An 11,611-nucleotide genomic window follows, 5' to 3' on the forward strand; every position below is an offset into this window, starting at 1 on the left:
TTAATACATAATATATGGTTAAGTCCACAGACTTTTTACTCACACTGAGAAACTAAAATGTCTTGAAGTTAGTCAGAATAAATAGACAATGACTGAAATTACAATTTTTTAGTATTGTTTACAGCCCATTATGGTCATATCAGACATTTAACATGCAGAAGACATTAACCCAGAGAAGAGAATAAACAAACAAAATAGATGGAGTTAAGTAAAATTATAACAATTAGAGAAGGAATGCTGATGTTTCTACTTTCAGATAAGAGGTTAAAAATAACTAACAATATGCTGTCAGTGTTCCCATTATTTCTGTGATGAACTTCTAAGAAGTCATGCAACACCTAATCTGTGCATCCATGCTACCATTAAAATTTTTAAAAGCATAATGAAATCATAAAATACTAATTTTACTTCTGAATATAGACCTAGGCAATGAATCTATTAATGATTTTTTTTAAATCAAAGAAGGAAGAAAAAGCAAATGATGCTTCCAAATATTCCTGATTCCTGGGATGAGTCACAGAGTTCAAATTTGTGCACAAGTTGCATATTATCTCTTTCAAAGCATCCATAAAAAAGGAAAAACAAACAACTGTGAACCCAAAAAAATGGGATGCATTTCTTTAAAACTTGGAATCAGCATCAAAACAAAGCAATACCTATAAATAATGGACAGCAAAGGCAATGAAGGAAGGGTTAGAGGCAATAAATATGGACACTAATTATGTGAAAAGACAGCCCCAGAATTTCAGGCAAAAAATCCAGCAACCTTAGATTAAACATCACCTGATACTAACTTTCACTCCATTTTCAGCAACTACCACAAGGTCAGAGAAGTATCCCTCCTGGAGTGCACGGAGAAGGGAGAAACTGGAGTCTTGGCATTTGTGAGAAGAAGACATAGCCATGGACGAAGTAGAGCTAGTAGGAGATGTTGACGGGGTTTCTGCATCCTCAACAGAGCTCATTATTTTATCCAAATCTTTCATCAAATCATGTGATTTGTCTGTCAAAGAACCAAAGCTGTGAAAGGTGTTCCGTCTCGCCTCAGGCTGAGAAGTTCCATCACACATATCGTGGGAAAGTATTGGTAAACACTCAAATTGACTAGAGAGGATGGAACTGGGGATTAAATGAGGAGGCTGGTGGGTTACGTACGAGGCAGCACATGGGTAAGAAGTGGGGGGAGGGGCTGGGGGAGTGGGCAACTGGGAAGAAGGGCAAGGTAAAGTATCAGAAATGGAATGATCGGAAACATCAACACACTGACTGAGCCCTTCCTTTCCGCTTTTCTTCAGGGTGGATGTACTTGGGCTGTCAGCATGATATAAGCTACTACTTGGTGAATTCTGGACCGAGCTTCCTTGTGCCTGAGATGGGAAAGAAGGCATTTCCATTGCTGTGGCATTTCTAATGGAATCACAGCATGATGAATCTTCAGCATTGACACTGGATGAATATCTTGGCAAATTTTCAACTGGGTCATGGTATAAATCTGAATGGCAGCCTGATGAGTTTGCCCCAGAACCATCCTCTGCAACTGTGTGACATTGACCAGGGCTTTTGGCACTTGATATGCTTGCCTTACATTTAATTTCACAGGGGATATTGGCACCATTTTGAGCATAGCTTTCATCCTCAAAGTACCTAGTCTTTTCCTTAAATGGCAGAGAATAAGAACCTAACTCAAATTTTCCAGCATAATTAGCTGCTTGTGCTGAATCATTTCTATAATCTCTTGACAATCTATTGAAGTGCATAAGGCACTGTCCAGGGAACTGAAGTACCATGGTGTTTCGAAAGTTCACAGTCACCTGCAAATAAAATTAAAATGTTAACCTTGTATCAGGCAATTACAACCATTATTACTTGAGACAGCAACAAATAGTCATAAAAATAAACATTAAAATTGTGGTTCAATCTTTTCAACCATATTTCCATCAAATCGATGGTGGCCATGATATTTATGCAATAAGGTTTGATGGTTTCAAAATTTTCTAAGCAACTTTCTTCTGTATCATCATCTAAATACATAATATGACAGACATCATCAATACTATCAAGTCAACATGTTAGAGGATTCAGCAACCCAAGCAGAGAGCATTTTTGTCAGCTCTGATCTAATTCAGTACTGAATTAGTATGTGATTCCTGGGAGATGTACATGACATAATCTAATATTAAATGCTTATACATCAAATACATACGCATGGATCACCATAACGACTTATGCTATGACTTGTTAATGACTTATTATTGCATTAATAACCAAAAAAATCAATTTCATGGCATGTACAAGTCAATGAAACCAATGATTTATGTCCGAAGGTCTGGATATGCTGCAGATGCCTTCACATGGAATTTATTTTCAAGTTAAACATCAATCAACTCAATTATTGATGGGAATTTATTATATTAACTGCAGAAATAAAGAAAAGATTTTTGGAAAAGTGAAAAATTGTTTACCACTTGAAGGAATGGTTTTTCTCTGTTTTCAAAATGCATTCAAGTATATCTCAAAAACTGTTTAAAGAAATTAAATAACATCTTCAACAATTTAATTATTACCAAATTTCCTCGCTATATTTAATTTAGTCATCAAATCATGAATTAAACCAGGGTTTTCCAACTGTCGGTTTCAACTCAATGTACTGTTCTTAATTTTGCGTGGCATCAAATGAAATCTCTACGATGAAACCAAGATAAAATAAAGAAAGTATAAGTAAACAAGATCATTCTTCCCACAAAAATAAAATTAAAAAAAATATATTTAGCCTGTTTCCAAAAATATATGATTTTATTTCAATCATTACTTTTGCTCATCGGGGAAGAGGTGAGAGTTTTACAACTTTATTTTGAATTTTAGGGGGCTGATACTCAGTAAAGTCTCACATCTTCTACCTAAATAAATGGCAAGGATTTGTAGGAAGACCTGAAGCCACAGAACTTGCAGGGATAAATATTTGCTCCATTGGAAATTTAGCTGAGCACATGCAATGAACATAGTAGAGGATATCTGCTTCCTAAGAAATCATTTGCCATTTTACTGCTGGGCCACTGTAATTTCATTGAAACTAGAACTGACAAATAAATCAACAGGCCAAAAATGTAAATCATATTTGTTATCTAGACACCTGTTCATTATTGAGTGATCCAATTGTAAACAGTTCTAATGTAATTTTTTCAAATACAGAACACAATACAAGACACCATGAGGGCACATGACATTATATTTTAGGACATAAGCAATGAAAATGGGGAAAATGCCCATTGAGAGGAGATAAGTATTAATTTGTTGATGAATTCCTCATGAAGGGATAGCAAAATTTTAAACATACCTTCACCACAAGATACCTTTCTAACTTGTTCACTGATGTCCAACTTGCTGACATAATATGGGACCTGGATTATTTTCCTGATGTTGCATGTACAACCATTTAATTAACAGATCTGTGCTCTGCTTAATCTGTCTTGGCAAATTACTTAGTAATTCTGTGATCCTTCCTGCCCAATTCCATAATTTTTCACAAATGAGAATCTTCTGCATTTTATTTGTTTAAGTCTTGAGTTAATTGGTGTCTGCTATTCAACCATAAAAAATCTTCACAATTCCTGCTATTTTTTTCAGTTATCTAGCCATTTTCATCTGAACTCTGAAGTCGAGCAAAATTCCCCGGATAGCAGACACCCAGCCAATGTTTCCTGAGACATTTCTCATATGCTCCCAAATACCATCTTTTAAGAAGCAGTACTCAGCTTACCCCAGGCATTGATACAGTTGACATTGATATCAATAAGTTTTCTACATGATGAGCAAAAGAGCATTAGGACAACTCCAAGTGCATAAATGCATCTCTCCTCACTTGTATGCATTTTATAAGAAGTGTGTCAACATAACATTTTTAAAAATTTTATTTATAACACCATTGGGTGGAGCATTCATGAATGCTTCTGAGTCCGAATGAAAATAATCCTATATTCTTCCTCCAGAACTTTGTTCCTTTGGAAGCAAGGTTGTTGAGAGAATTGAGGTAATGTTTCCTAGGGTAAAAGTTGGGCAATGTGGAGTATTATGGCATTGGATTGTTATATCTTCATCAGCCCGAAGGTGTATTGGTTGAAAGGCCATTAAATGAATGCTTAGCATATTACTTGGCATGAATTTATGTCCTGTACACACGTTAATTTTCAATAAATGAAAATAATGCAGGTGAAAAGAGTTATGCTGGTACTGATTTTTAAAATGATTTTACACTTCTATCCTGATGTCATAAAGTTAAACATTGGAACATCAAACTAACATTATTTATCGACATAAACTGCTAAACAGAAACCTAAACAATTATCATGATGACTCAGTTAATACTTTCAAGCCATTTAGAAGAACCTTACAATATTTCGACATCTACCATAAAAGTCTTGGTTGGACCTAAACAATTATAATGATGATTGATCTGGGGTCCATTCAGAAGGCTACTATTCCATTTACAACTCCTTGCAATTTGCACATGTGAAGTCTGCTGATAATAATAAATGGTGTAGCAAGGAATTGTTATCTGCCTAAATCAAACAGCATGAGAATTTGAAAGTTTTAAATAACATTTAAGACTTTTCAGAAAACTTGTAAAATGACTTGGCACAAGATGCCTCTAGTAGGGGTGAAAACCATCAGTTATTTTCATAGAATTATTCATATCAATTATTCATGGAATGGTTGTCTCAGCATATGAATTACATAGCCAATGCTAATACACATAGGCACAGCACAAGAGGTTGCAATGACTTCAGGATAACTGCCCATGCCTAAGCTATATTTGCTAAGAACAACTGTTATGCACTTGTGAATTTCCTGAAAACATTATTACCAGAAAAACTAAGGGAAGTAGATAATTTTTTTGTCAATTAAGTCTAAACTTTCTCAGTTCCTGAGGAGCATCAATGGTATACAGTAAATTAATTCATGAATCCCATTACAGATAGATAATTATATTCTCAAGTCTGCTGTTACCGCTCCTATTTTATTTTTATCTGTGTCAATACATCTGTATTCAAATTCTAATTGCAATGAATTGTGTTTGTCTACAATATTTGCAATCACTATGACATGTTCCCGACAAGTCCCAAACTTGTATTATAGGAATCAATAAATGTTATTGCTCTTATTATTGGTATAATTCAGCTTTCTTAAAATTTTCTTGATGCTTCTACTTAGCCTTCACAAGATGCAATATTTATTTTTTCATGTTAAAAAATCACCAGCATTTTCCAAAAGCAAAGCAACCAATAAAAAGCATATTGCAGCTGTATCCCAGGAATAAATTCACCGTCATTAAAACAAATGCTTACATCAGAAAATATAGGTCAGGGCACAATTGCATTGTTTGTCAAAGAGTAACAATGTGAATCCTGGGGAACCACAGAAGTCTATTTTGAGACTAGTATTATTCCTTGTATACATACATTACTTGCCTGATTACCTTAGCACTTAGGTGTGCAGCTAACTCCATTAACATTAATGAAGAAAAGTCATAGTTGTTATAATATTTTTGCCAAAATCAAAATGCAATAAGATATTATGCTCACTAGACAAACAGTATGCTACAAATGTTCAGCCTACAAAATTCTTGGGTTTATTGTTAAAGTCAAATTCAACTGTGAGATAAATGTTCATCAATTGGCCAATAAATTAAGAACACTTTCCTTTATGCTCACACTTTAAAAGCAAACTGTTGATCAATTGGTGCTAAATACTAGGTACTTTGGTGAATTTTATCCATAACTCACGGTATCCCTTTTTGGTGTGCCTCCACACATGCTCTAAGAAATTTTAAGCAGGAAATCCTCCACACTCACCTTGTTGCCTTTAATTTCATTCTTGCAATATTTTACCCTTACCAGGCATATATATTATGGCTACAATACTAATAATTTGGGAAAACAGTAACCCACTCTTTGAAAATTGGGCTTTCCTCACTAAAGGAAAAACGACTTGTACCTCTTTCCAATGATTCTGAAAAAGCCCCCCGATGGATCAAAAGAGAAACTATAGGCTATATATAGGCTATGATACTTTTAAACAAACTCCCCAAGTCTGTAAAAGGTGCTAGCAGTATCACATCCTTGATATGAAAATTTTATTCCTCTATAAGAGTGTATCTAAATGATACTATATAGCAGTGGACATTGTTTATGTACCTACATACATTTTTATTTTATATACTGGTCTTATTCTTTGTGTATATGTTGACTAAGGGATGGATAATAGCAATCTTATTTTATTTAATGATTCTGGGAATTAAAATTGGATACCCATTCACCCACGAGTACCTGAATGGATTGCAAAATTGTTACTTGGCTACTCTACTGTTAAACATACATTTTCAATTACTCCTGTTGCCAGATGGTTTATCACTAAACACAGGATACTCATTGAGGGTGCCTTAAACATCATGATATTTATTTACTTAAAACCAGCACAGTATATAACTTAAATTCGAGACTACTAGGCAAAATAAAACGCAGAATTCCACAACTTATAGAAACATAGCAAAAATAGGGAAAATAGCATTAAGTGTTGTTACCTCACAGCATAATGGTTGGTTGTGAATTGATTCATTTCCACTTTCAAATAAGATGGATACGGATGGATGGCTGACGTTGGTACCACAAACGGAGGTGGAATTGCTCCTCGTTTTCCCAACAATCTTATAGGCACAGAATTTGTTTAGCTCAAGGATATCTCCAGTTCGTGGGCCAAACCAACTAAAACTGCCATCAGGCCTAAGAATCAGAGATGATCTGAAAAGAAGCATTAACATTGAATGAAATAATTATAGCCCAAAAGACACACATATTTCCCCTGTGACTAACATAGAACATTCATAACTATGAGATTCACCAGTACAAAATCCTAACCTGCAATGCAGACCTTCAAATATTTTTTCACGAATAAGTTTAAAGTGATCATGATTATAGAAAAGTGCCACATTGCTTACGCCGATATGAATATGCTATTAAGTAGATAATGAAAAACGTTAGTGGCAGAAGAACCTGAAGCCACGCAAAAATTACAAAAATTCCATTTTATTATCACAACCTCCAACCTGAATATTAACATTGTTCTCGTATAATGTTATCATTATGGATAAGAAATTTTCTCAACCTATGCCCTTTCACAAGAGGAATCCGTTAAGTCGCTAGGGGTTTGGAAATGAAAGCGTAATATCATCCTTCTAAATATTTTTTTCCTTTTTCCTCATACCATCGCAATGGCATAACTCTGAAACAAGTTTTCGTCTACCGAATACTAGAACACCCTATATTATACATAGCTCCTGATTATTTTGTTTTAACCAAACAAAATTTCTGGGAAAACAAATTCGAACTGCCATTAATCAAAAGGGCACTGAAATTAAAAAAAAGGAATATTACATACCCATGACAGTTGGAAACATCGCAGTTTTTCCCTAGGACAACGCAACCGATCACCTGAAATTTAATAATGCTCATTTAAAATTATGACATTCATCAAGATCTGGCGAAATATTTAAATGATAGGGATACACATAGAAATCTACATTATTCTCAATACGTCTAGGTCTTAGATCCTGACAAATATGAAAATGTATTTACCACTAATTTAAAATACGGCTAAACACAATTTACCTTCCAAATGCCAATAAAATCAATTCCGTCTGTCTTTAAATCCATTGTGTCATTTAAACTGTGGTAAAATTCCAAAATATCCCACGAAAATTGTTCACGAAAATTCCACCCCCAATGATCTACCAACACTACCTTAATTTCTCTGACTGCATGCAGCACCACCTATAATTGAAAAGCTCTGGGAAAAGATGGAATACATAGGAGATAGTGGTGTAATGTCGGTTAAATTCGTCGTGCCTTTAGTTCTATTAGTTCGAGGACTGTCTTTTATGGGAATTAATATGCATTCTTGAACATCGCATAAAATATGAGTAGAGAGAAGCTATATGTTCTCGGAAAATGTTAGGATTTTAACATTATTCTCTACTTAGTACACGCTGTAAAAGAGATGATTTTTTTCCTGGTAATCAATGATTAAAGAGTAGTAGGGTAGGTAAGTTACCCTTTTTGACTTCCTACTTCGTTACATTGCTAGCGCCAATAAATACTGACAGAATAGCGATTAATGATTTTATTTCCATTGGCGAAGTATTCAAATTTGAATGTTAGTGAGAAAAATATATCAAGTTGACTATTGGCGGAGAGATTAGGTAAAAAGGAAAGTAATTATCAAATTCAACAACATACTGCTTGTGGACAAGTAGTACATTGAACTTTTTCATCAACCAAGTACAGTTTATCTCTCGGGTTCAAACCCACGGTAAAGAAAATGTAATGGAATTCCCGCAGCTGTTGCATAGCATAAAGGGAGAGAGCATTTAGTTGGAGAGGTTAGGTGACTGGGATCCCGGAGATGTCATTGTTTCGGAGGATTTCAACACCTTTCTCTTGATTACCGTGTTTCCGATAGTTTAATTTTTTATGAGTAGGTATGTGTGCCTATACTTAATTGCATTATTGGCTCTCCAGCAATTCGTCATTTTACCCCTGGTCGTGGATTATTGAATACTTATCTGCTACTCAAGGTTCATTCGGCAGTGTATTCTCTTCCCCATTCCCTTCATTATTCGTGAATCCTAGGTTTAACAATCTACATTGCTCGTAAGTACCTACATTAAAATGATGAACCAGCAAATAAATATGCTAGCATCATAATCGAATGTACACCTTTCCACATTCAATCTCTCAACCCATCTTGAACAGCCATATTTGTAAGTATCTTGTTTGACTCTCAATGAGGAGTGATAAGATCAAAAAAACTTCGCATTTTAGATATGTGGTTACAGTGTAAGAGCTACACTGACATGATTGATTTATTTTCTACAAATATCCGCATTATAACTTTTCAAATGGTTGAACTTGTCTGGTATTACCAATTTAAAATTCAAAATGTGAATTATCTATTCTTAACAACTTCTCTGTAGGGTATTCGTCGTACAAAATATATTGCTTACTTTATATACTAGGGCAAATTTCAGTTAATAGCACATACCTTATCTTTAATAAATTAAGGTTTGGGTTTCCGGGCTTTCGTCCCAGAATGAATTTTGAGAGCATATTCGCCAATTTATTGACTTTACTCACTGAAAATCAATAATGCCATCCATCCTTTACCTTCTCTTGAATAGCCTAAGATATTATATAAATATATTAATGTTTGTTTTTATGGTTATATAATTTGATGTTTTAAGATAAAACTATTATTACCACCCTACGTTGCACCTCCTCAATCAGCTAAGCTATTAATTTGCAATTTTACAGATGTCCCCGGTCCAGGTCCTACTTTACATTCCAACCATACCAACTCCTTTACATTCTCATGCCTACCTCAATCGATATCTATGTGTTCAGCTTCTCAATTCTTTTTACTCTGCCACACAATTGTTTCCCTTACAAGAAGTATCATGGAGGGCCACTCCACATCAAGCCAATGAAGCTCACCTCTTCACCATGACTAATCTTGATAAAAACTCATAACTCTGACAAATACTTGAACAGAAATTGATTCTTCATTTATCAGATTTCTTTTAAGTGTCCGTTTTAAACCTTAGTTGTTTATCCCTGTCAAGCAAAGACAACAGGGATAATTTCAATTTATTTTTCATTTACCCTAGTTTCATTAGAAATGGCTGGGGATTGGTGGGGAAAGGGGATGGAAGAAAGTGATGCACAGAAGTTACGTGCAGCTGGAGAATTTCAAATATTACACTCTCATTAAGTCACTCAACTTTTTTATACCTATCAATCCCTCCTATTAAATATATTTAACTTATCCTCCTCACCCTGCATACAAAACACATCACTACATTTATCCTTGTTCAAGGAGGCCGGGGTCCCTCCCTACTGTGTTAACCAGGAAGTGCAAACATTTGCAAATACCTTTCCCTGTTCTCACTCCTCCCCTCCCAGCTCCTTCCCCCTTATAAAAGCATATATTAACTGCCATGTGTCTATGGTCCACTTTCAGGCTCTCCCCTACCACCCCTTATCCCTCTCCATGTGGGAGATACCTCTAGTGGTTCACTGCCAGCAGCAGAATGCCACATTTTTTATCTGTGGAGTCGTACTTTAAGTTGCATGGCCATGGATTTTTAATATTTTCCCGTTCTTGCATTCCAGTGCTGCATGAACTGACTTAGTATAGTGGTGGTCTATCATAAAAGTGGAGAATGTTCATTTTTATCCCCTCCTTTTGAGTATACCCAAGAACTTCTATAGTGACCTAAATTAACACTGGTTAAAAACAAAGTTTCCTGGTATGTAACAAGTATATATCTATGCATGAAAATCTTCCCAATGCTTTTTACTCTGCCACTCAATTGGTTCCCCTACAAGAAGTATCACGGAGGGCCATTCCACATCAAGCCAACCAAACTCACAAATTCACCATTCACATCATTCTCATGGACATTAAATGGATGTTTTATTTTCCCTTACCCCTTAAACACCCTCCCTCATCCCTTTCCACCTGGCACTTGCACCCTCTGCCGCGCACCTTTTTGCTGGATTGCAGGATATTGGTGCAGATATATTGATGCATTTGCCAAAAACAGTGGGTTGAAAGTGAGCCTGTTTAGCACTCTGCATTCAGTGGCCTCCACCATAACTATATTAAATGAATTATTCCATCTTCCTTCGGTGTGTTGCTTCCACTTTAAATAATAAAATACATTTTCCTCCACAAGTGGTTTTATCCATGAGTGAGCTTTAGAGAATTGCATAAAAATCAAAATGACTTAGAAGAAAACTAATTTCTCAACCTTCCAATAAGAAATAGCAAGTTTTTAAAGGACTAATTTCTTCATCACCACTCGATTAGCTGGATGGTAATTTTACTTAGTTATAATTTTAACATTTACAATTATTTAATCTCAAAATCATTGACCAGGGTCCCACATAAGATTAAACGTTATATTAAATTGATGAAAAGCTGGGATTAATGACATAATTACCTCCTCTTTCATCTGATGTATCTATTGACTGACAGAAAAGGAAAGGGGAGACTGAAATGCTAGCACCCTGACCGTAAGACGGATTGCCATGGACTATGACCTCCCCCCTCCTCCTACAGGAAGGAACCCTGCACTGAAAGTATTACACACTGACAGCTTGAACAAAATTTGTAATTGGTCTAGCCAACCAAAGCTAAGATCTAGCTGCATCCATTTGTGTGATATCTGGTATTATGTAATGTTGATTAATGACCTAGGGAAAACAAGTTTTGTGTTTAGGGGAGCATTCTGGAATAAATACACAAAATATTTTCAAATCATGGCACCAGACTGTGACTTCGAATATCAACACGAGTGAGACCAAAATAATGAGGTTTTATTGCATTATTTTTCCAAATTCATGGTGACTGACCACAACCTACTGGTGACTTGCACCCCTCCAGTCAGTCAAAGACGTGTTGTATTGGTGGGGTCAAGTCAGTTTCTATCCGACTGCAGCAATGTTTACTTCAGTCTCCTCTCAATGGTGCTGTCAGATCTATTGTCAATTTCATGCAA

At 35.5% G+C, this 11,611-nt stretch overlaps 1 protein-coding gene across 2 annotated transcripts in view; it reads right to left on the minus strand.

Moving 5' to 3' along the window:
- LOC139687220 (uncharacterized) overlaps positions 1–8,349 on the minus strand; it is a 66,373-nt gene extending 58,024 nt beyond the window's left edge. The window contains exons 1-4 of one of the 2 annotated variants that reach the window (XM_071584343.1): positions 7,662–7,789; positions 7,432–7,484; positions 6,578–6,794; positions 795–1,811 (exon numbers count right to left, since the gene is read on the minus strand). In XM_071584343.1, coding sequence (XP_071440444.1) covers positions 795–1,811; positions 6,578–6,794; positions 7,432–7,484; positions 7,662–7,706 — 1,332 coding nt within the window. In that variant the 5' untranslated portion in view covers positions 7,707–7,789. Of the gene's footprint in view, positions 1–794; positions 1,812–6,577; positions 6,795–7,431; positions 7,485–7,661; positions 7,790–8,288 lie in introns of those variants that run through there. The other variant, XM_071584349.1, reaches the window with a different exon arrangement.
- Between the last annotated feature and the right edge of the window lie 3,262 nt (positions 8,350–11,611).

The sequence above is a fragment of the Hetaerina americana genome, unplaced genomic scaffold (genome assembly GCF_022747635.1).
Source record: "Hetaerina americana unplaced genomic scaffold, ioHetAmer1.1.p SCAF_1, whole genome shotgun sequence".
NCBI lineage: Eukaryota > Metazoa > Arthropoda > Insecta > Odonata > Calopterygidae > Hetaerina > Hetaerina americana.